The 24,952-nt window shown below is 39.2% G+C and overlaps 2 protein-coding genes across 4 annotated transcripts; one reads left to right on the plus strand and one right to left on the minus strand.

Annotated features, from left to right (window-relative positions):
* Nucleotides 1-52: 52 nt before the first annotated feature.
* On the minus strand, nt 53-4,608 carry LOC131307326 (BTB/POZ domain-containing protein At4g08455). Its single transcript, XM_058333775.1, has 2 exons — nt 4,158-4,608; nt 53-714 (listed from the first exon to the last, which is right to left on the minus strand). The coding sequence occupies exons 1-2, from the start codon at nt 4,509-4,511 to the stop codon at nt 247-249; spliced, it is 822 nt and encodes a 273-aa protein (XP_058189758.1). The 5' UTR covers nt 4,512-4,608; the 3' UTR covers nt 53-246.
* Nucleotides 4,609-14,895: 10,287 nt separating this feature from the next.
* Nucleotides 14,896-23,457, plus strand: LOC131307327 (PHD finger protein EHD3). Of its 3 annotated transcripts, none has more exons than XM_058333778.1 (6): nt 14,896-15,083; nt 15,207-16,183; nt 18,520-18,765; nt 18,889-19,218; nt 20,563-20,652; nt 22,096-23,457. In XM_058333778.1, the coding sequence occupies exons 2-6, from the start codon at nt 15,386-15,388 to the stop codon at nt 22,969-22,971; spliced, it is 2,340 nt and encodes a 779-aa protein (XP_058189761.1). In that variant the 5' UTR covers nt 14,896-15,083; nt 15,207-15,385; the 3' UTR covers nt 22,972-23,457. The 3 variants fall into 3 exon arrangements, with proteins under 3 accessions (XP_058189761.1, XP_058189759.1, XP_058189760.1); XM_058333776.1 differs by having other exon boundaries at nt 14,918-15,083; nt 15,142-16,183; nt 18,877-19,218; XM_058333777.1 differs by having other exon boundaries at nt 14,918-15,083; nt 18,877-19,218.
* Nucleotides 23,458-24,952: the final 1,495 nt, after the last annotated feature.

Here is a 24,952-nt window from a genome sequence, read left to right on the forward strand (position 1 = left end):
CAAGGCCAAAATGCCTTGTGAGTTGTTGGGAAAAAAGAATGCATTGAACGCCTTTTCTAAATTTAAACTCCTTTATAAGAGGCCATCAAAACCTGAAAATTCATTTACATCCAATTTCAACCAGACTTTGAACACCAGACAGACGACAATCATTTCCAATGATAATCTAGAAACCCAAAGTAGATGATAATTGCTGTATCAGCTTTCAATGCCCAAAAAAAAAAAAAAACCACAATTGAGCTCTTGTCAAGGCTTCGACGACGAATCCTTGTGTGCAGCAGTATTTACCTGTTTGGAGAGATAAGCTTCAAAGATTTCAACAACAAGCCGAGGATCCTTGTCCACGAGCTCCGCGTATTCCTCTCGCTTACGTAGCTTATCCATGTTGTCCATGATTAACGACAAAGCTGAATCAGCCAAGTTTTTCGCATTGTGTTGGTGAGCAAAGGCAAAACTGAGTAGTGCATTTTCCCAATTCAACTTTGACACCATGAACTTCTCACAATAGGTCTTGAGGTGTTTCACTTGGTATTTTTCACCCAAGACTAAAAGATCACAGGCCATTTGCTCATCAAGGCACGCTTCGGCGGTGTACAAGAAGTTGACAAAGGCGCGAAGAGCATCGTATGATACATCACTTATCCTGACTGTACCGCTCCGGCTTTCCTCCATCTCATTTTCAAGCATGGCTCTGAAAACTGGGGAACGGCTTGCCTGAGGATAGAGAAACAAAGGAACAAAAAATAAAGGTTTGCATTCAAGTGTTCTAAATGGAAGAAGGGTGCCTAGCACCTAGAGGCCGACTAGCTCCCTAAGCAGCAGACTAGTCAGCGCCTACTGCCTAGGCCAATTTCTAGGCGTTAGACCCCAGCCTAAGCGCCGACTAGTCGGCCGCCCAGTGGCAACTCCAGGAATATATGAATGAGGGGTCATAAAAAGGAAACATTTATATTAAAAAAAACAATTTACAACTTATTTTCTAAGATAATCTAAAAAAGCAACGTTTATATTAATGGAACAATTTATTTTCCATTTTCAACAAACCACACATCGAAGGTCAATTAAACTTTTCAATTAATAGCTAAAAGATACTGAAAACATATACTAATACTAATCTACTTGTCAGTGTTCACAAAAAGAAAATACATAGCTTCCATGTACTATTGCATACGAAGAGATTTCATATAACAAAATCATTGCATAATAGCTTCATTGTCAATGAAATGAAAAACTTTCTTTTCAATATACATGGCTATGCAATCATCCCACTGCCGATCTCTCATTCGTTTACACAACTTGGTCTTTACATTTTATGGTCGAAAAAGCTATCTTTATTATGGCTGTCGCTACAGGCAAAAGTAATGCTAACTTCACTGGTTAGTAAACAAGCCGATAGATAGAAACATGCAATCACAGTCTTTCATCAATAACCTATATATACATCTACATATACATACATGGGGCCAGTTCTAGAGACAATACATTTGACAAAACATTTTTCGGACTCTTATGTTTGTTATATATTTGTTATACGGTAGTTGAACTCTTACAATATCATATCAAAGATAAAATACACCTAATATTTTGTACAAATTAAGCTTCAAAACATTCAAAACAAACCAATAAAGTTTGAAATACAAGTTTGGAGGAAATATTGGGATCAGACAGATAGGGAAACAAAGACGAGAGTTGAGTGGATAGACAGTCAGAAGATTCGACTGAGGGGAAATTTGCAAGATTTTAGCGGTGGATTTCAACTTTTATGGGGAAAATAATCTAGTGTGATGGTACCAAGGTGGGTTAAGACTACATTTTAATGGGTTCATTTGTTGACTTATGAAAAAAATCAGTATAATTACAGGTGATTTTTTCTTTCCCATGGGGTCGGGCGATCCCACTGTCTTCAGCGTAGCGTCGCCTCTGCGGCCGCCTAGACCGATTTTTAGAACAGAGTCGTATTCACAATCACAATACAACAGCAAGAAGGCCTGCTTGAGGTTCAAATAAGACAGGCCACAACTTCGAAGTTCCACCGATTTTCTATAACAAAATGTTGCACATCTCTACGGCCTACCCATTCTCTGGCTTCTAGTTTGTTATTTAGCATTTGAGGTGTGGCTTCAGAAAAAGCAAGATAAGTGTCTTTTCACTGAAATGCTATGATTTCCAGAAATACAGGAAGAGCTGAGATCATTGAATCAACAACAGAAAATGGAGTTGAAGAAGAGGGTGTCAGCGATGTCAACTCTTAACAAAATCAACTAGCCACCCTAAACTGTGCAAGGCTTTCAAGAGGATTAAGAACACGAAGAAACCAGTGTTTCAAATTATGCTATACACAAGCTTTACTCTGCAGTAAACACCCATCCATTTCAAAAGTACCAAAGGTCTACAATGCTATAATCGTCTAAGGCAGAATAACCTGATCGTACCATCTATATTCTAAAAGTGCAGACTGATGATTCTCTGGGGGAATACCCGTACTCACTCATCTGCGAATAAGTGTTTCATAGTTTTCTATGTTAACTGCATCTTATTGGAAAGTCAGAAAATCAAATTACAATAGTGTTCCTTGAATCCGAGACTTGCGCCAATGTTTGTGTGCATCGCCCAAAACCTCTTCTTTTTGGCTATTTTTTTTTTTTTTTTTTGGGTTGACAAGAAACCCCTCAAGAGTCAAGATACTGCCACTTTGGACTCATCCCTCAAGGATAAAAGGTAATTTAGGGTACTGCCAAGGAGAGTTGAACACAAAACCGGAGGCCACATTGAACTGGTGAGCTACCCTAGTAGGTTCAATATCTCCCAAAACCATCTCTGCCATTATATCATAAACGGAAGCATCGAACAACAAGATTTTGACACATGTTCCCCCACAATATTGAACATAATTCACCACCACAAAGATGCAAACACTTTGCAATCCACCAAATGCAGTTTGGAGTGACAAATGGGTAATCACTAGAATGACCTTATGTACCGGGGCCGGACTGGAACTGGGTTGGCCACCTAATCATTCATAACCAGATCAATCAAAAGTAAGCATTGTCTCTCAATTATGCTATCCCCATAAAACTAGCAATTTCGGGTTGACCGCATCATCTATGCATCTCAACTACAGTTAAATCAAGTTCTTGCTGTTAGCTAGGGACTCTTTAGCATAGTTGTCAGAATCGTACGATTCACGATTCGTATCGTACGATTCGATACGATTCGGTGGGTAATCGATACGAATAGGCTACCGAATCGGAAATAGCTGAGAATTGTAAGTGAATCGGTGATTTACGATTCGTATCGTACGATTCGATACGATTCGGTGGGTAATCGATACGAATAAGTTGCCGAATCGGAAATAGCTGAGAATCGTAAGTGAATCAGTGAATCATTCGATTCACTTAAAATTTTCGAAATTCATTTTTTACTCTTGTTTTGCTTCTTTTGTTGTTTAAAAAGGGTTCAAATATGTTTTTTAAGGTCTAGTATTGTTAAATGTCATTTATTGTCTATGTTATATGGATAGATAATAAGAAAAATATATTTATTATGAGAGTGAATCGAAAATGAGGAAGATAAATGGAATATAACAACCCTATAGACCTTTTAAAGGTTTGTTTTGTACTTATAACTCTTTCGTACAAAAAGAACCATAAGTAGGCTTTACGAATCATCATCTCTTGGTAGTTGCAATAGAAGCAACTTACCTAATATTCCACGTTATTATTAAATCATCATTTAGAAGAAAGTATTTATTGATTTAGGCCTAAATCTTTCATTTGTAGTATATATTGTTGATACTTTAATCAATAACCATAGGTTTCTATGCATTATAGAAGTCATGACCGAATCAGAGCGATTCACGATTCGATTCCATTCACGATTCGAAAAATGACCATTTCGATTCTCGATTCGATTCACGATTTGACAACTATGCTCTTTAGCCAGTTGTGAATGTAAATGCAGAAGTTAGATAATCATTATTTGCAAAACACATCGATCGATTAATTAATTTTGAAGCTTTTTTGAATCTGATTTTTAAAAATTGCCTTTTTTATTATTACAATTATACAAAATCCAAACTTCTCACAAACAAGTAGAAACCCATGAGTCCATATACCATTCCAACAAGAAAAGGGCAGTCTGGGGAAAATGGTACTCACGAGAACGGCCTTATGGGCCGGAACAGGAACTGGGTTGTCGTCGTCGGACGCCACCAGAACGACGTCGGTGAAGCACGGCGGTGTGGGCCTCTGGTGCTGGTGCGGGGTCCAGGAGGAGAATCTGAGGAAGGCGACCTTGGCCTTGAGATCTTCGATCTCTCGCTTGAGCTCCTCCTCCGTCTCGCTGGCCTCCTCGTAACACTCCCGGCACGTGCCGGCGTCGCGCGACGCGTACTCCTCCCTGCACGACACGCACTTCATCGTTCTTGTTGGGTTTCCGCCGCCGTTCTCTTCCGCGTCGGAGTCCGATCCGAATTCGTCCGACGGTCGCCGGCGGTGGCCTCCTCCTCGCATTTCTTCGGATTGGTTCTGTTTGGTGTGAGAGAAGAATTTGGTAAAGAGAGGGCTCGGGGTCCTTAAACAGTGAATAAAGAACTGAACGTGTAGAGAAATGAAAGAAAAATTTTAAAAAATCTCTTCTATTGTTTGGTTGGGAGAAAAAGAGAGAGAAACTGTCAAAAAAAAAAAAAATTAGCATTGTATTTCCATTTTGGCAATCTAATTTTTTATGATGGAACTCTAAAATTTATCTTTTAGTGTAAAAATTATACATAGTAAACACATTAAAAGATAAATTTTGGAGTGTCATAATAAATAATTGAAGTGGCAAAATTATTTTCCTTACTTTTTTGGCATTATCATTTCATGGGTAGTGATATTGCCAAAATTGTTTTTGTTAGTGATAAAATTTCGATGCACAAAATTCTTGTCCTATGTGCAAGTTACAAGTCTCATATGCACTAAAATTTTGACACTAACAAAATATTTTTGACATTATCGTTGTTTTTTTTTTTTTTCTTATATTTTCCCTCACTTTTTTCAATTCCAAACAGATCTCATAAAAGAAGTACACTCCTAAAAATACCAGCAGGAAAAATGGCCCACATGTCCCAACTCCCAACAACTTCTTTTTTTTTTTTTTTTACGATTTAGTGATCAAATTTCACTTTTTGATTCAATTTTTTGAAAAACAATTTTGATCAAAATATAAATTTTACAGAAGAATCAATGAAAGGTAATTTTTTGGAAACTCCCATTTCTTCGGTACGGTGGTACCCCTAGCATTTTTCATTTTTTTCTCTTGCAAAAAAATGTTGGGAAGTTGAGGTATGAATGTTGTACCGGTGTGAAATTGAAATGAAAAGCAAACAAATCAAATGTAGCAACGGCAATAGACACGGAACTTAAAAAATGTACTACATGTGAATGCATAGGTAATAGATAGCGATTAACATAGAGTAATGCAACCAACACAAGCCGTGTCAAAAATCGTTGGACGTGGGTCCACATGCATCAAACGACTCTCGACACAATTGAAGCCAGAGTTGTGTTTTGAAATTGTGTTTGTAGCATTACCGTAACAAGAATACATGTGTTAAGATAGATAGAAACAAAATAACATAACTGACTTAAATTTACCCAAAAACAAAACATACTGATTTGAACAAGGGGTTTGTCTGCCATTGCCAAAGAGTTCTGTCGGAAAGTGCCGACTGGCTCTCCATTGCTAATCCAAGGAAGCACTAACTATGTTTGCAAATCCAAGGAACTAGGAAGTACTTATATTGTGATTTTATTAATTAATTGGAGCTGAATTAAACAAAGATGGATTACTGAAGAATTCAATGCAGTTCAGCAAAATATGCAAAAATTAAGCCAACAATTAATCATATTCTTCTAAATAGGAGTAGATAAATACTCCACTATTGACCACATGTTAAAGGCGTGACATATTTTACTACTCCTAGAAAACAATGCTGAATTAGACTAATGAGTATAGAAAGATTGGTTAATATATAGTTTGTAGAAAACAAAACCATGGAGTTGATCAGAGCAATGAACAAACACATTTATACCCTCTGATACGTGAGTTGCGTAATCCACGTGCATGAGTGGAAGCAGAAGCACTATCGGAAAAAACATGTGTGAATTACACGTCTCAACTGGGCGAGTTTGGCCTAACTTTTCAGAGACTTTTTGGCACCGTCTTTTGGTTACTTTCTCTTAATCTTCACAAAATTAGGTCAAATTTTTACACCATATTTTTCGTCTTGATGAGTGAAATTAGAAAAATATATTAAAAAAAAACCCAAATTGGAAAAAAATTTATACAAGACGACAAAAATAACCCACAAGTTGAAAAAGTCAAAATTTTGGTCCTTTTCGTCGTCTTGTATAGTTTTTTTTGAAACTTTGGTCTATATTTTGATATTTTTTTTATTCCTCTCGTTAAGACAAAAAATATGGTGTAAAAAAAACTAACCTAAATCTTATAAAGATTAAGAGAAAGCGGCCAAAAAGACCGTGCCAAAAAGTCCTTGAAAAGTTATACAAAAAATTCACAAGAGCAAGAATTTGAAAGCGCAAACGCAGTGCAAAAATTGAGAAAGAAAGCGCAGCTGAGTAATGCATTTTAAAAAATTATGTGACTAAACCTCATACGTACATGCATGTGTGCTTACAAATCTCCTCACTGACCCCCAAAACTACTCTTCTTAACTGGAAGGGTAGAATCGACCACGTATCTTTGAATTTTTACTCCATTAGTAACTGTTTTCTTCAACAACAAAAAAGAGGGAGTACTAATTTCTAAATAAACAAATCTGGTAAACTGCTTTCAAGTGTAATGTAAGTGTTTTAGCCAAAACACCCAAAAATCAATTACCGTTCTCTGCTGTTATATTTTTCCAAAGTTCTCTCTCTCTCTCTCTAGGGTTCGAAAATTATCTCCACGAATTCCCTTTAGATCAGTGGATATGCAATTGACCCTTGAATTCGGCGTTGGGGCGATTTGGGGCGATTTGAGCGTTGGGGCGCCTTGTCGCACTTGACTTCTCTGCGATCTTCACTGTGATCTTCTCTGCGGGTATTCTCTTCCTCTTTCTCCTCGTCTGTCTGCTTTCCTTTCTTGTCTAGCGTTTTTTGGATTTTGGTTTTGGTATTCTGGTATTTGCGGTATGGCTGTCCTTCTCTTGTCTGAGAGCAATTTGGTTGTTAATTTGAATGGTCTGACTGCGAGTGCCTTGCATCCAGAGTTCCCACCTCTTAGTTTGGGGACGAAGATTTCGACTAAACCTTTGGCTTCACCTTTGGCTCCTGCTAGGGTTTCGACTATGGTCCAACCTAGGGCTTCATCGTTAGGTCTGGTAGCACCGACTGGTATCATTGATCTGTTAGAACAGGTGACTGTCGAGACCCTTGATCACTTGAGTCCAAGTGAAACTGATTCCCCTTTGATGCGACAGCTTAAGGAATTGAGTTCCGAGAACAATCGTTTGAAACAACTCTTGGCCAATCCTAATCAATCTGTTGGTACCGAGGCTGCCTCTTCTTGGAAGAATGTTGTGATTAGTAATCCTACCGAGTCTGGAGTTCCTAGTACTGATAGAATGAAGCTTGAATTCTTTCCCCCTACTATTGAAAATAATAGGATTGTTGTTTCCCCTTCTGAACAAATTGAACAACTGGGCCATTCTAAGTGGGAAAACTGTATTGTTGGGCACTTCCTGGACAAGAAGTTGGGTTTCATAGCTGTGCGGAATATTGCAATGAATATCTGGGCTAAGTATGGCCTTCGTGAAGTGTTCTCTAACGAACAGGGGTTCTTCTTTTTCATGTTTGAAGGGGATCAGTTTAGGCAAATTTTGGAGTTGGGGCCTTGGCATTTTAGGGGGAAACTTCTGATTTTGAAGATGTGGTATCCCCATCTCAAGCTAGAAAAGGAACAAATGTCTCAGATCCCTATTTGGGTTCATTTTTATAATGTACCATTGGAATTTTGGACTGGGCCTGGTCTTAGTTATATTGCTAGCTCTGTGGGTTGTCCTTTGTATGCTGACAAGTTGACTGAAGCTGGGAAGCGTCTGAGCTTTGCAAAAGTTTGCGTGGAGGTGGACTGTTTCTCCACCCTTCCTGATTCGTTTGATTTGAGGTATGCTAATGGGGATGTGGTAGTGATAAAATTCAGTACCCCTGGAGGCCTCAAGCTTGTACTAATTGCAAGGTGTTTGGGCATGGGTCTGCTACATGTCCAAGGAGGGTGGGGGATAATAAAATTGAGACTGGGGATACTAGAGGGCCCAATAGGAAAACTGAGGTGTCTAATAACCAATGTTGGCAAGTGGTGGGCACTCTACGCAAAGATATTAGGGTTGGGAATGGGGTTCTTGGCTCTTTGGATACTTGTCCAAATGCTCCTGCATCAACTAGTGACCCGAATGGGGCTTTTTATGGGCCAAATGGGCTCATTGTACATACAGAGGTGGGACAGCAAGTTTGTGATGCTGAACTTCCAGCTCCTGCAGTAGCGGTGGTTGGTCTTACTCCTCAGAAGGTCTCCTCTGATGCTTCACACATCTCTCCTAAGTCGGGGGCTGGTGTGCCAAATCGATTTGAGGTTCTGAATGATGCTTCTGTTGATGACATTATTGCGCAGGTTTCGGAAAGAAGGTTTGAGCTTGTGGGTAAGATTTTGCCTGAGGAACTGCCCAAGGACTTGTTTGATGAGCCTCCTGTCAATGGTGATAATATAGGTGTTGTTGTTGCTTCTGTGATGGCTAAATCAATGCAGGTTTCCACCTCCCCTACTGATGCTAAAAAGGGGGCTGAAAAGGGTGGTGGAAAAGGTCCCTCTTCCAAGAGGCAGAGAAACAAAACTAAGCGTTAAAATTCAAGATTGGATGTTGGAATATTAGGGGGCTGAATAATCCTCTAAAACAAAAAGAAGTTAAGTCTCTCATTTGTTCTCAAAGGCTGAGTCTTTGTGGGGTGTTGGAAGCTAAGGTTAGGAAGGAGAATCTTGATGGGGTAAGGGCAAGATGTTTTCCTAATTCCTGGTTGATGGTTGATAATTCAGGAGCTCAAGGCATTGCAAGAATTGTTGTCGGTTGGGATCCCAGTATGTTGGATGTGTCCTTGGTATACAGTTCTGCTCAAATTCTTTGTGTTCAAGTAAAGTGTCTTACTTCTCATAAGCTGTTCTTTGCTTCTGTAGTCTATGGTGCCAACTCTGTGATTGATCGAAGGTCTCTTTGGTCTTCAATGAGGTTGTTGCACTCTTCTCTTGGGGATTCACCTTGGATCCAGTTGGGGGACTTTAATGTTGTTGCTAGGAGCTCTGAGAGAATGGGATCTTTTGATGCTTCTGCTGCCTCTGATTTTAGTCAATGTTTATTTGACATCGATATGGAGGATTTGCTTACCAGAGGGGCTTGGTTTACTTGGACTAACAAACAAGGTGGTGGAGGGGCAAATATGAGTAGAATTGACAGGGTTGTGGTTAATGCTGCTTGGATGGATGCTTTCCCTAACTCTGAGGCCTTAGCTCATTCTCCAGGTATTTCTGACCACTGCTCCCTTATAGTGGCAGTTTGTAAAGAAGATAGTTGCAAGAAACCTTTTCGATTTTTTAATTTTTGGATGAGGCATCACAGTTTTAAGGATTTGGTGTCTGACTCTTGGATCAAGCCTGTTTCTGGATCTGCTATGTTGAGATTGTCTTTAAAACTTAAAAGGTTGAAACCTATTCTCCGGGATCTAAATGCCAACTGTTTTTCAAACATTTCTGGAAGAGTGGTGGAGGCTAGACAGCATATGGAGTCCCTCCAAGTTCTATGCACACAATATATTGGGGATGAGAATCTTAGGAATCAAGAGAAAAAGGCTGTTAGGGTGTTCATGGAGTTGAGTGCTGCTGAGGAGTCTTTTAAAAAGCAGAAATCAAGGGTCAATTGGTTAAGCCTTGGGGACCAAAACACGAAATTTTTTCATCATAAAGTCAGTAGCAACAGGATGAGGAACAAGATCTTGAGCTTGGTCAATGTTGATGGTGTGAGACTGGAGAAGCCAGTAGATATTCAGAAAGAGATCTTGCAATTCTATAAGGGATTATTGGGCACTAGATTTATGCAAAAACATGATGCTAAAGCTTGCCTTCAGCAAGTGGTAACAAAGAAGGTACCTGGCCCTTTGCATTTGGAATTAATCAAACCAGTTTCTGTTGAAGAGATTAAAGGGGCCCTTCGATCCATTAAGGGAGATAAGGCCCCTGGCCCTGATGGTTATAACTCTAGTTTCTTCCAACAGAACTGGGAGATTGTGGGCCAAAATCTAGTGGATGCTGTTCTGTCATTCTTTGATAAAGGTTTTTTACTCAGAGAATGGAACTCTACGGCTCTAACCTTGGTTCCTAAGATCCCTAATCCCTCTTTTGTTAAAGACTACAGGCCTATTGCGTGTTGCAATGTGATATATAAAGTGATTACTAAAATTTTAGCTAATCGGATGCAAGGTACTTTAGAACATGTTGTTAGCTCTGCTCAATCAGCTTTTGTTAAAGGCAGGAGTATCGTTGACAATGTGTTGCTAATGCATGAGTTGATTAGAAACTATCACAGGGATGAAGGCCCACCACGATGTGCTATTAAGGTTGATCTCATGAAAGCGTATGATTCAGTTGATTGGGACTTTCTCCTAGATACCATGGCTGCTATGGAGTTCCCTGAAACCTTTATTGGTTGGGTCAGAGCTTGTATTACTACCCCCATGTTTTCTGTCATGATAAATGGTGGTTTGGTTGGTTACTTTCCTGGTGCTCGAGGTCTTAGACAAGGAGATTCCATTTCTCCTTACTTATTTTTACTGGTTATGGAAGCTTTTTCCTCTCTCTTGATCTATAATATTGCTCATGGGGAATTCAAGTTTCATCCTAAATGTCAGGCATTGGAAATCTCTCATGTTATTTTTGCGGATGATCTTTTTATCCTTAGTGGAGCTCAGGAGGGATCCTTGCAGATTATTTTGAAAACTTTAAAGGAGTTCCATGGTTTCTCAGGTATGCAGCCTAACCTTCTCAAGAGCTCTATGTATTTTGCTGGTGTGTCGAGCCCTATGAAGTTGTCTTTTACTGTTCTGATGGGTATTTCGGAAGGCAAGCTCCCTGTCAAGTATCTAGGAGTGCCTCTGATCAGTACTAGACTCACTTCCACTGATTGTTCTGTGCTTAAGGATAAGATCTTGGCTAGAATTCATTGTTGGACTCAGAAGTTTTTATCATATGGTGGAAGGGCTCAGCTCATCCAATCAGTCCTCTTTAGCATTCAATCTTATTGGAGTTCAATTTTTACTCTACCACTGTGCATTCTTAAAGAAATAGAAGGTGTTTTGAGTGCCTTCCTTTGGTCAGGTACCGATCTGAAACACTCTGGAGCTAAGGTAAGCTGGGTAAATCTTTGTATTCCAAAAAATGAAGGGGGGCTTGGTTTTAGATCATTGAAGGAATGGAATAAAGCTGTAAATATGAAGCATTTGTGGGCCCTTAGTAAAAAAGCAGATAACCTGTGGGTTAAATGGGTTCATGTATATATTCTCAAAGGACAGAGTTTATGGAGTATTCAGTGTCCTAGTGAGGCTTCCTGGGTTATGAGGAAACTGCTGAAGCTGCGCTCTACCTGTCAAGGCTGGATTAGACACATCATTGGCAATGGACAGGATACATTCCTTTGGACAGACAATTGGCATCCTTTAGGTGCCTTATATCAGAGGTTTGGGGAGGCTGTGGTGACAAATAGAGGTCTTGCCTTACGTGCTAAGGTGTCTTCTATTGTTGGTCAAGGAGGATGGAACTGGCCAAGGCAAAGGAACAGAGCTGTGTTGAACATTATACGGAATACTCCTGATACCTTTTTGCCTACCGTCTCTGAGTGTGATAAGGTTGCCTGGACCTTAACTGCTGATGGTTTTTTCTCTGTAAAATCTGCTTGGGAGGCATGTAGACATCGGTCTCCTATCCAACCTTGGCATCCCTTGGTATGGTTTAGTCAAGGTGTGCCACGGTGGAGCTTTATCGAGTGGCTTGCTATCCTGGGCAGGCTATCCACTAGGGACAGATTGGTCAGTTGGGGTGTAACTGCGAGTTCCCAGTGTGTGTTGTGTTTGAATGGTATGGAGTCTCATAATCATTTATTTTTTGAGTGTGACTTCTCTGCTGCTACTTGGGGGCAAATTATGATACGTAATGGCATTTGTAAGGCTGTTGTGCCTCTATCTCAAGAGCTTGAATGGGCTGGGCAGAATCGTGCGGGTAAGGGTTTCCGGAATTACATTTATAAGCTGTCTTTGGCTGCTTCAGTTTATTTTCTTTGGGGTGAACGGAATTCCAGGATCTTTCAAGGTAGTTCCAAAGGTATCCCTGAGGTTGTTCGTGCCATTTTTGATGCCATTCGAGCCAGGTTAAGTTCTTGGACTACTGTGAAGTTTACAGCCCAAAATAGGGGGTTGTGTGATGATTGGCTTCTAGATTCTCGAATTTTTGGGATCAATACGTGTAGATAGGAATCTGTATTTTTTCGTTTTTTGAAACTACTGTATAGGTTTGCTAGGGGTATGCCCCTATGAGGTTTTGTAGCTTCTTGCGGTTTTTGGTGTTATAAAATTTTTTACTTACCAAAAAAAAAAAAAAAAAAAAAAGTGTAATGTAAGTGCACACTTTGATGACCTTCAAACCAAAGGATGACTCAGCTTTGTTCGTTTCTCTTTTAAATTTATTTCAGTTTTATTTTTAATCGTTATCATATTTCTCTCTTTAATTATTATTCTATTTTTCCAATTATTACTTTCATTTCTATCTCTATCTCTATCTCTATCTCTATCTACTTATTATCATTAATAACATATTTCTCTCTCCACCCACTACCTAAACTAAAATATTCAAAACTAGCAAACGAACAAATTAGCCCACAAGTGCAGCTTCCTCAAGGCACCAATGTCAAAAGACTCAAAACCAACTAGTGCAGCTTTCTCAAGTTTCTGAAAACCAAAGGAGGTTTAACCCTGTCTACGATCCTTTGCCTGGTATTCTTTTTTGCATGCTTGTGTTAGACTTGATTATTTTTAAACTAATGTCGCCTACTTTTCGTGTAAACAGAAACTGATATATACAAAGGACCTAACCTACAGATCCAGGAACGAGAAACATAATCGAAATACAAAAGGGAATAACAATGCTACGGTTACCACATTTAGAATACCATATGAGTTGTCATTCTTGCATATATTTAGGTAAAAACACAACAGGTGGGGTATATTAATTCTACCAGTACATAGAAGATAACTCCCATGATGTCCAAAATAAGGTCGCAAAATGTGGTCATTATCAATGACGGAGCCAAAAGCTTCCTTATGGGGGCCAGGGCCTCCCTGTGGTTCTTAATTGTTATAATTACCTAAGTTTTTTTTTTTGTGTTAGTATTAAAACTATACACGGTGGCCTCCCATTGAATAAAAAATGGTAGACCAAAAAGGGCATTTTAAACTATGAATGTTGTTGGAACCGGGCTTTAAATGGAGGATGAATTCCTCACAAATGCTTTCGTTATAATTATTGAAAAGGAAATTGTTGCAAAAATTATTTTCAGCTCAATTATAGATGACTTGAGGTATCGTTTAATTCAATTTTGATACATGCTTGAGGTATAATGTATTGACAAAAATTTATTTTTTAACCTTTTAGTTGTTTTTGGGTTTGTTAAGAGCCCCTAGATATTGTGTTTTGTATATTATTTAGTCATTTAAATGTTTTATATTCTTGAACCTTTGAAATTTGAAAATCTTATTATTCGTGTTGTGGCCGGCCAGCCCATTCGTAAATAAGATTCTGGTTTCGTCTTTGGTCATTATAATGTAATTGCAAAAGGAAAACTCAAAATCCAAACCACGGATAAGTTTACGAGATGACCTTATCTTCGACCTCGACGTAGGTCACCTAAGGTTCCATGCACATAACTATGTAATACTGTAAACAATATTTCTTCTCAGAATGTCAAATTTATGGACCTTAACAAGCCCGATGGGTGGGTAAGACTGAGTTTTGCTCCCTCTCAAGTCTAGTCTTAATTCAAACCTTATGAGATGGTTTGGACTAAATTACTTATTCTTAAAGACAATGAGTATTCGGTAATTTTAGATAACAATATATTGTAGTATTTTTTTTTATGATTTACATTGGTCTTGACGAGATGAATCAAAAAATAACACATCATATACCCAAGTTAAAAAACGTTCAGATGAGACGACAATAAGAAATTAAAATACAAACAATTGTTTTCAACATTTTCGTCTTTAGTGAACATATATTTTTTATTTTGGTTATAATTTTGAATTTATCTCGTAAAGGTAAACGTTTAATCTATTTAATCCAAAAAATATTAAACCAAAGTTTAATACTCCAAAACCTTAGTATACAAAATACATAAGCGGGGCCTGCTGTGAGCAAAACACAGTAGCGTGCAGAACTGCAGAAGCACGCAATCTTACCGTCCAAAAGTGTAAGGATTGAAAGATTTTTTTTAAAATCTGAACCATTAATTACCGGCACACACGGTAAGATAGAATGCAACTGCATGCAGCATGCTGGTGTATTTGCTCCGGCAGCCCCCCCTCCATAAAACGAACCAAAATAGGAGTATTATCACAACTCGTGCAGAGTCATCAGTCCAGACTCACGAGGACAACTCGAAATACTGACGCCGTGGCCACTTGGGGTAACCGACAACTGTCCGTCCCCAAAACAAGCACCAACAGAGTCACCCACCGCTAATTCCCGGTTACCCGGTCTACAGTCCCCCACAGCCCCCCCCCCACCCACAATTAAATTAAATTAAATTAAATTAAGAACGCAGTAAAAATCAATTCATTGGAGGAGTATTTGTTATTCAATTCTCTCACCCGAAAATAAAAAGCACCGCAAAAAAAGACCCTCTAGATTCAAAATTTTGAAGATAGTCGGATTAGCCCTCTTCAGTCTCACACTCTCAGAAGAATTGCGTCCTAGGGCTCCAATTTCTCCGTCGTCTCGTCTTCCCAACTCAAGTAAGCCCCATCCCCCCCTATCTCTCTATCTAGTTTTATATAACTCATTTACATATAGATAGAGGTATGCATGCACAAAAGGAGTAATCCTTTTCTTCAATTCGGTGGTTTTTTTGGGAATAGAAATTGGGATTCGTGAAGAAATCGTGGGTCTTGAGTCGATTTGGTGAAACGGGTATTTCTGTATTTGCGGAAGGATTGAGGTTTGGATGGTTTGAGTTGGGTTTCGTTTTGGAAACCCTAATTTCCTGCGCAGGAGATTGGGGATTTTTTGTGGTTTATGTTAATTGGGAAGTAAAGGAATGGTTGATGGGGAGAGAGAGAGTAATGGTGGCGGTGCGGAGTGCGCTGGAGCAGTCGTGGATATGAGCGGTGATGGAGTTGATGGGTCGGGAATGGCAGTGGAAAATGAACCAATTGAAGTTGAAAAGGCTGTCGGTGGTTCGGTTAATGGTTCAACCATTGAAGTTGCAGTGAATGGGTTGGCAATTGACACGGAAAATGACCCAATTGAAGTTGAAAAGGGGGCCGGTGGTTCGGTTAATGGGTCAGCCATCGGAGTTGAGAATGGGACTGTTGATGCAGTGAATGGGTTGGTAATTGATGCGGAAAATGGCCCAATTGAAGTTGAAAAGGGGGCTTGTGGTTCGGTTAATGGGTCAGCCATTGGAGTTGAGGATGGGGCTCTTGATGCAGTGAATGGGTTGGCAATTGACGTGGAAAATGACCCAATTGAAGTTGAACATGGGGCTGATAAAGCAGCGAATGGGTTAGCAACTGAAGCTGAAAACGGGGCTGTTGATGCGGTGAATGGGTTGGCAATGGATGTGGAAAATGACCGCATTGAAGTTGAGAGAGGGGCTGATAAAGCAGCAAACGGATTTGCAACTGAAGCTGAAAACAGGGCTGCTGATATAGGAAATGGTTTTAAAACTGAAGTTAAAACTTGGGCTGTTGGTGATGGGAATTCCGCAGGATCATCCTGTGAGGGTTTGCGGACGTACAAGAGGCGGAGGCTTAACAAGATGGCTAGTTTGGAGATTAAATTGCCTGAGGATGGGAATGTTTCTGCAGATTCAGTCAGCCGACTGCCTGATAAGGTTCGTTAGCTTTTTCGAAAAAAATTCAACCCACACTCTTTTGTGGGATGACTTTCTATTTTCGGTTGCCTTGGACTTTGTAATTCTTTATGCCCTGATTTCTTGTTGGGATCTCGACCCTCAAGTAGTTCTGTTTTATTGTTGTGTCAAATTGAAAATTATAAGATGTAGGATTTGTTTTGAGTTGAGTTGAGTAGGAAATTGAAATGCTTAAACCAAAAATTAAAATCATCCTGATATTCCATGACCCTTTTTTCTTTTGGTTTGATGGGAAGTTATATACTATTACATAGTTGAACTGATGTAATACATCTAGCCATCTAGGTGTGCAATAACCATCTAGCCGTAACCCTGGTATTTTCTGATTCAGTTGTTCAAGATGGAACTTCTTGGATGTACAGGTGATATACGTTCTTGCTCCTGGTACCTAGCACTTTTTCCTCCTGTTTACATTGAAATGACAGAAAAGCCGTGATAGTGATTTTATGTCAGAAACTTCTTTTAGTTAGAGGAGTGGCGAAAAACATATCTTTTGCTAAGACTAAGTGCAATTGAGAGAACTGAGACCTAATTAAGCATTAGTTTCATCATTTGGTTTTTTTAATTAAAAGTCTATTCATTCTTGGTACAGCTGTTCATCTACTCTGCATATATGTAGTGTGTGATTCGTAACATTCTTGTGTACACTTTCAATAGTTTCATAAACAGTTGAAGAAGATAAGTTTGGTGATTCAGTTTGGTCTGTTAAATTGTGCAGACTTTCACTAAGTTTCCAAGATTCACAAAACAGGAAAAAGACGTTTTCACCTTTTTGAGACACCAAAACAGGCAAGGGGCTTGACATGCATTTGAGTTGGAGAGATAATAACAGCAGAAACCCATATTCAATACTTGGTGGCACCCAAAATTTGATTTGTTGACAGCAATCATATCCCCGTTCTTCACTTGCCAATCTCTCTATCTTCTCTCTTCGATCCCTCTGCGAAAGCCTCTCATCTGCAGAAATCCAAAGCTGCTCTCTCTCTCTCTCTCTCTCTCTCTCCTTGGTGGGCAGCTTGCCATTCGGTACTCGAAAGCCCTCGAGTTTTTGTTATCATAATCTGATTTTCTAATTCCCTCTCTTGTCAATAGGATCCAATTCATATAATTGAGGGGAAATCTGTTGCCTTTGCAACCCCAATTGAGTCAAGACTTAGATTCTTAACTGAGCTCATCCGCAATTCAGTTAAGATTTAGATTCTTGAAAGAGCTGCTCATCTGAAAACTTGCCAGAGGCCAATACCCTCAAGAGGCTCCGACACACAGACACACTCTCTCTCTCTCTCTCTCTCTCTCTCTCTCTCTCTCTCTCTCTCTCTCTCTCTCTCTCTCTCTATCTATATCTATATTCTCCTGTACAGAATTGGTCTTTACAGGTGTCCTGTAATCCTCTTATTATTTTTACATCGCTTATTAGTTTTACATCGAGTCTTCTTGCTTGTAGGATGTGTATATATAACTCTGATGAAAGATTGAGTTTTGCATTAATATTTACTATGTGAAACTGAGTTTGAATTTGGAAGTTTGATAGAGAAGGATGGTGGTGCTTGTTCCCATGAATGAACTGATAGTACGTGTGTGTATAAAGTTAAAGAGATGGAAAGTAGAGTTCGTGGTGTTTGTGGCTGGGGTTTGCATTGGTGGTTCTGATGGCAATAGCGGGTGGCTGCTGGTGTTTGGTTGACATTGCCAAAATGATAGTAGCAAATATGTTTCACTTTATTTTGTTTTCTCCTGTTTCGGAAAATTATGAACCCCTGTTGTTTTCCTCTTGGCACAAATGGAATTCAACTTTCGGTTTCTGATATAAAAGAAATTTGTGAAACTGGAAACGTTACCACGTAACGGACACACCCTTGAGAGAGGTGAACTGAATGTTTATATTCTTTGAGAGAGGTGAACTGGATATTTATACTCCTTGTTATGTGTGTTTTGTCTGCGTTGTATGTTATATGCAGTTTCTATTCCGGAGAGTGAGATAGTTGAAACAGTATATTATGACAGATATTTCATCCTTTGTGTACCTTACCAAAACCTTGTGGAATGAATATTCGTGCAGGAAAGAGTGTTTAAGTTATAAAATTTGATACTACTAGAGTAACTGCAATATCTTACCATTTTTGTGGTGCCTTTATCTAGGGAACTTGGAATAAAAAATGCGTAATGGGCCACATTACTCTTTGTTTCAGTATTTGTGACAAAAACTCTTGTATTGTTTGTGAGTGTTCTGTTTTTGGAATTCTTCTCGTGACATTTTCTTTTCGTAAGCTATATCTGGGTTAGTTGGCTATCTGCAGTCAATAGAAGAACCATTCCAAGGCGTTCAACATGATAGTTCCCGTGAGCAGTTTAATCATCCTAGGATAGTCTCACACACTGCTATGAGTTCGGATGATTGCCCACTGAATCGTTGGACAAAAGCTGTTCTGGAACAAATGTATCAGTCCCTGCGCGATGATTGCGAGAATGAAGGTGGTTTACAGGGATGCATTCAAAAGGCACTTCTTTCTCATCCAGAAAGTAGTCGCAGAAGTGCAGCTAAGGTATGCGCTGTCACTAGCTTGGTCTAGATTTAAGCTAATGTCTACATCTTATTTCATTTTGTCCTTTCGCTGTTGCTTTTATCGGAAATAAATGATTATTGCCTTACTCAGTCTGGTTTGCAGGCATCTGTTCATTCTGGTGATGACAACCACAAATGTTCGTCGCGAACAGAGTGTATTGCTAATGGTACCCATGATGCCTCCAGAGGGAATGTGAATCTAATGTCCAATGGATCACTTAGTGAACCAAGCCATACCAATGCTGATGCGTGTCGACGTGCTTTCTTTGATATTGCTGTATCAGAAAAGTTTGCTGAACTATGTGGCCTACTCTTCAAAAATTTTCAAGGGATAAAAGTTGATAGCTTTTTGGACATTAGTCTTATAAACTCAAGGATGAAACAGGGAGCTTATGAAAGTTCGCCTGCGCTTTTTCATTCAGATATGCAACAGGTATTTTTTGTCATCCAAATTTGCGTTATGTGCATGTTTTTCTGTGTGCTTGTGGTCAATTAAGCTCGATTAGGTGTTGAGCGTATGCTCTGTTACTATAGTGCAATGCTTAACAAGTGGGGATTGTACATGCAAGTCTCCTATACTATTGTACTAGACATTCTACCAGTTTTTTCCTTTTCGTTTTGGTTCAAGATACATTTGACTATGCAAGAGCAATTTTGATAGTTTAATGATGCCTTAATGTGAATTCTCATTTTTTGAGAGATTTGGTTCTTGATCTTTTTATTTTCATTTTCGAAGACTTCTAATTTTGGAGAGTAGATACTTTTTTTTCTTTTTCTTTTTTGAACAGCGAGAGTAGATACTCTTTCTTGGATTTATTATTGTATCAAATGTAATTAATTATGTCCTATAAATCTTTCTGCACTAAGCTGTAGTCCACTATTTACTTCCTCTTCCATGTATGGGTTTTTTTGTATTGGCTTCTCATGCATCCTCGACAACTTTATTTGTGTGGGTGTTTTTTTATTTTGGGGTGTGCGTGTGTGGGGTGGGGGGTTGCGGACTGACATACATGTAATGCTATGAAGGTTAGCTCGTCTTCTTTCCCTTTGTTTTTTATATGAAAGTATAATTCTTCTGTTTATATTACATTTTCGTAGTTGATTTTCCTATAGGACACTATAGTATGAATCTTTCGTTAGTTTTTGTGGCACAGTGATGGTTCTTTGAGTACCTACGGGTGTGGAATCAGGAAGGTTGTACTAAGTAACCAGCTTTTTGATAGTCTGTTGTCCAAATTGGCTTATTTTATTGTGATTATAAAAAGTTGATGAGTATAAGCTGCAATCTTCGCCAATATCTGTACTCTGTATGAATTTCAACGTTCAAAGTCTGAGCTTTGCAGACTAGAGAGGCTTGTGAAGAGTTGCAATTTCCGTTCTTCCTATGGAGGCTTGGCTATTGTCTTTTCTTCCATTGCTGTTGTGTGAACCTTTCTTTGTTTTCTTTCTCCTTATTGGAAGGCTGTGTAAAGCATGCACTGCATGTGATCTGCGTGAGAAGGGATGTACCAATAGCTGGGATTGTTTGGGCCAATTTTCATGTGTCATATCATTGTAACTCACTGGAGCAATAATATGCTTGTCTTGATGCGATGGCAAGAAACAATCAAATTTCATGTGTCACATCACATAATTTATAGGAGCATGAAGGCTGGGCTGGATGTCAAATTTTGCTTGCCAATTTCAACTACTAGCATGATATGTTTTGGTTCCTTTACGGTGAGCCAAACATTTCTTGTGGCTAACTGTCTCAAACCTGGGATTTTTTTTTTTGCAGCTATGGACAAAGCTTCAAAACGTTGGTGCTGAAATGGTTGCCCTTGGAAAGAGCCTTTCGGATAAGTCAAGGGCTTCTTGTCAGGAACAGGTAATAATGAATTACTTGCTGATGGTGCTGTTAATTTGTGCAACTATTTGGGCTCTTGGTTTTAAATCGCGGTATTGGTCGGCGTAACAGTTGCGGTCGCATGTAGCGGATATCGGGAGTATCGGTCAACGTGTAACGGGAATTGGACACCGCACTCGTGAATTATTTTTTGAAGCACTAGCAAATGCTGAAAAATCCAGTGATACACATGCGCTAAGCTTATTTATGACTAAATTGAATATTTTTAAGCAATATTGACTTTCGAAGTAGTTCTGTAATTAAGATTTGAATGAAATGTTGCGTTTAAGAATGAAATTGAAGGTTTTTTCTCATTCTCTCTGACCAGTTTAAAATAATGAGAGTTTGGTTCTCAAAATACTATTTTAGCTCGTGAAGGCAGAAGAATCTCGCAAAGTTACGAAGTTACGAAAATTCAAGGCCAATACACGTGAACTTTCGTAACGCCGTTATTTTCACCCGTAATGGTATTGGACCATTGAAAACCTGTTACGTAACGGCCATTACGTAACCCTTGCTCTTAATGAAATTTATGCTATATGGGTAGCTTTGGCTTTTTCAAAGAAGGAACTTTTTTTTGCCTCTGCAGTTAGCTTTTGAATTAAGCATAGATTGCTCATGTGAATATTTATCGGAACCGTCTGTATTTCTTTTATTTCTTCCTCTGGTGGGATCTTCGTGTATAGTGCTTCTGAAGCTGGTTAGGATAAAGTAAATTAGTTTTCCAAAGTTTTTATGTACAATTAGTTGGTGGCTCATGGATATAAGATTTATTCAATGTTGATGTGTATATTTAGTATCAAACTTAATAGTTGATTCAGGGAAAGTTCCTTTGAACTCCCAGAGGCCCAGTGCTCCCTTGTTCCCTCTCTCTCTCTCTCTCTCTCTCTCTCTCTCTCTCCCCTCCAACTGTAACAATCTTAGTGTTGGATCAGAGCAAATGATCTTGGGTCCTCTAAGGGAGTTTATTGGAACTTGGACAATATTCTGAAGAAAAATGTCATTTCCCTTAGGTTTTGGTGACTAAGATCTTTATTCTATTCGGGGTTTTGCTTTCTGCCGGAGTTGGAACTTGGTTTAATTTGAGCGAGGTCTATAGATCAATTTTCTAATTTAATATCCATTGTTTTTGACCTCCTTAGTCCTTAGGCTGTTCACTGGCTTCAGCTATTCACTAGTAGTGCTAATGGTCATTTTACCTGTCAACCTGTTTTAGCTCTGCTGAAGAATTGGACGTCGTGTTTGGGGTCTTTGTTAATTATAATGCTTATGCTGTTTGAAATTTTTATATATTTGATGTTCTGCCCGTGGGAGCTGTGGAAAACCCGAAATCATTTGGGGGAGAATTGAATTGTTTTAGACTTGCTTTTGGATCTGGTAACTAGGCTCTGAACAAATACTTTTCAATGTTTTTGTTGCTGGCAGTTCCCAATGGTAGAATCAGACTCTCAGACTAAACCAGAACAAACAGAGACTTGTGGTGTTTATAAAGCCTGTGCTTGCCGTCGCTGCGGAGAAATATCAAATGGAAGGGACTCTTTGGTTTGTGATTCATGTGAAGAGCTGTACCATGTTTCCTGCATCGAGCCCGCTGTAGAGGAAATTCCCCCAAAGAGTTGGTACTGTGCTAAGTGCACCGCTAACGGCATCGGATCGCCCCATGGTGATTGTGTAGTGTGTGAGAAACTGAATGCCTCTAGAAATCAAGGCGACGAAATTGAAGAGAACTCAAATGGTTTATCCAAACATGGGGTCCCACAAGTGAAAGAAGGAAAAACTTACCATGAGTGCAATGTTTGTCGGAATGAGGTTGATAATGGCGATCGGTTCATGGTTTGTGGCCATTCCCAATGCTTTCACAAGTACTACCATGTGAAATGCTTGACAAAAAAGCAAATGAATACGTATGGGCCCTGTTGGTATTGTCCTTCTTGTTTGTGTAGAGCCTGCCTCACTGATTGCGACGATGAAAAGATTGTAATGTGTGACGGGTGTGATCATGCCTATCATATTTACTGTATGCGGCCGCCACGGAATTCGATTCCTCGAGGGAAATGGTTTTGCAGAAAGTGTGATGTGGGGATTCAGCGGATACGCAAGGCAAAAAGGGAGTATGAGAATATTCAAAGCAGACTGAAAAAGAGAGAGGGAGACAAAGAAGGTGCATTTGAGAACCTTCTAATAGATCGGAAAGAGAGTGAAGGATTGATAAATAACTCTGGTGGAGTCGACATGCTTTTAACTGCAGCTAAAACTTTGAAGTTTGAGGAGAAAATGGCGGGTGTTAAGATGAAGAGTTAGAAGGAGCTAGGCATTTTTTGCGAAGTGAGGACTTCGGGGAAATATGGATCCTCTATGCATTTTTCCTAGTGTAGAAGTACGTTTTTTCTGTAACATTTGGAGGACTAATTTTTTGCTAGGATTGTAAACTCTGATCGGCTCGGCTGACTTTATGGATACGATACCTGGGACAAATTGTGCGACTATCTGGAGAAGTGTGCTCCGACCCTGAAGTTAGGATTTTTTTAGTGATGTCAGAAAAACTTGATTCTAGTGAACCCAACAGCTACCGTTGAATATGCTTTTGGGTTTTGTACCTTTTCGTACATGTGTAATCTTTGCTAGGGATATCAGAATCTAGATGCAAATTGTTGTAAAATGAAGTTTTCGTTTTTCATTTGTTTTCATAGTTTGTTGTTCAGTTAGCTGACCCCAATTGATTGGGTACATACTCACAAGTACATTTTGGGAAGTTGATGTCCAATAACTAGGATTATTTTTGATGAATTTGCTGGAAATCTTTTCTGGGATGACCTTGTAGTAGCTTGCCTGCCATTGTTATAGGTTTAGCTTTTTGTGGCTCTTTTTCAGAATATGCTTACATAGGGATCGAAGGTGCAGAATTTTGCGAGGCGACAAATATGCCCCCAAGTCAGGAACATCCGAAGTTGAAATTCACATTTCATGAAATTCGAAGGAGGGTTAATTTTGTCATTACAGGTGTTTATTGCTTGCTTGGAGGTTGCGAGGGATGGGTTCTCACATTCTTATTTGTATGTCTCATTTAAGCAAGGGAAAGTTGCATAAAAGAGAAGTTGTCTGGTGCTCTACTTAGGACAGACATAACGCAGAGGGCTTGCATAATTGTGGTCAAAGACGGGTTTATGTTCCCCTTGCTATGGTGGTATTGTGGTGGTCGAGGGCGGAGACAGAGTATGTGGGGGTTCATTCTGATGATTGCGTTGGCTGATAGTTCTGAAACCAGTCCGTTGATGTTTTCACAACAGGGGCGATGGTGGCAGCGATGGATTACCGAGTGTGCGTTCTTTGGATCATTGTATGAGTTTGAAATGCAAAATCTCATATTACATAAAGCGTTAGGTTTGAAGGTCATTTTCAGCTTCCACCAATGACCTAAATTTCGGATTTTGGGTTGGATGGAGTTTCTAAAACAGTATGTTATTGACAGTCTAGTGGACTCTCAATAAGGCAAGAATAATACCAAAAAAAAAAAACAGTTCTAGGCTTCAATTCAGCACCAAATTCTGGGAACAGTTTCTGCTCATTTAAAAACGTACAAATGTGAAAGTCGATCTTTTAGGACAGTTGCCAGAGTTGTTTCACAAAGGAGTCCCGAAAAAAGAGAGAAGAAGTTACCAGTAAGATATTGTTGCATTGTGAGAACTTTATTGAACTTTCTGTGACTGTTTTAGGACACAATCCACAAAATTAACAAGCAGTTGCTGGTGAACTTCCTCGTACGATTAACAATCAATAATAAAAGTTTCAAGGGATTCCACTCTCTCCCAGATGTGACTAATTCAGTTGATTGAGAATCTACGTGATTTTGAAGAGAATCTGCGTGACAGCTCGTTAGCAATCGTTCGGACTTCACACCTGCTAATAGAATGACATAAAATGCAGACAAAATACATCCACCGTCATCGCCCGGGAAATGGATAAATGTAGACTCAAGCTTAACACTTGTTATGATCCTAATTCGCAATTGAAATCGAAATCGAAAAACATTTTCAGACCTTACCAAATAAAGTAGCAAACTTTTAGTTCATTCACCAACGAGGCAACGACTTAGAGCACAAAACAGAAATCGCACACAAAAGTTTATGATTAACGAAGATATGCCGCAGCTGTGGCGCCACTTTAATCGGATTCTCAAATTGCTGTTGGAGCAGAACAACCATATGATTTTGATATCCATCAATTGGGTTAGATTTTTCCTTTTTCGTTTTTACCATGACGATGCTTGAATTGGATCATGAAT

The sequence above is a fragment of the Rhododendron vialii genome, chromosome 11a (assembly GCF_030253575.1).
Source record: "Rhododendron vialii isolate Sample 1 chromosome 11a, ASM3025357v1".
Taxonomy (NCBI): Eukaryota; Viridiplantae; Streptophyta; class Magnoliopsida; order Ericales; family Ericaceae; genus Rhododendron; species Rhododendron vialii.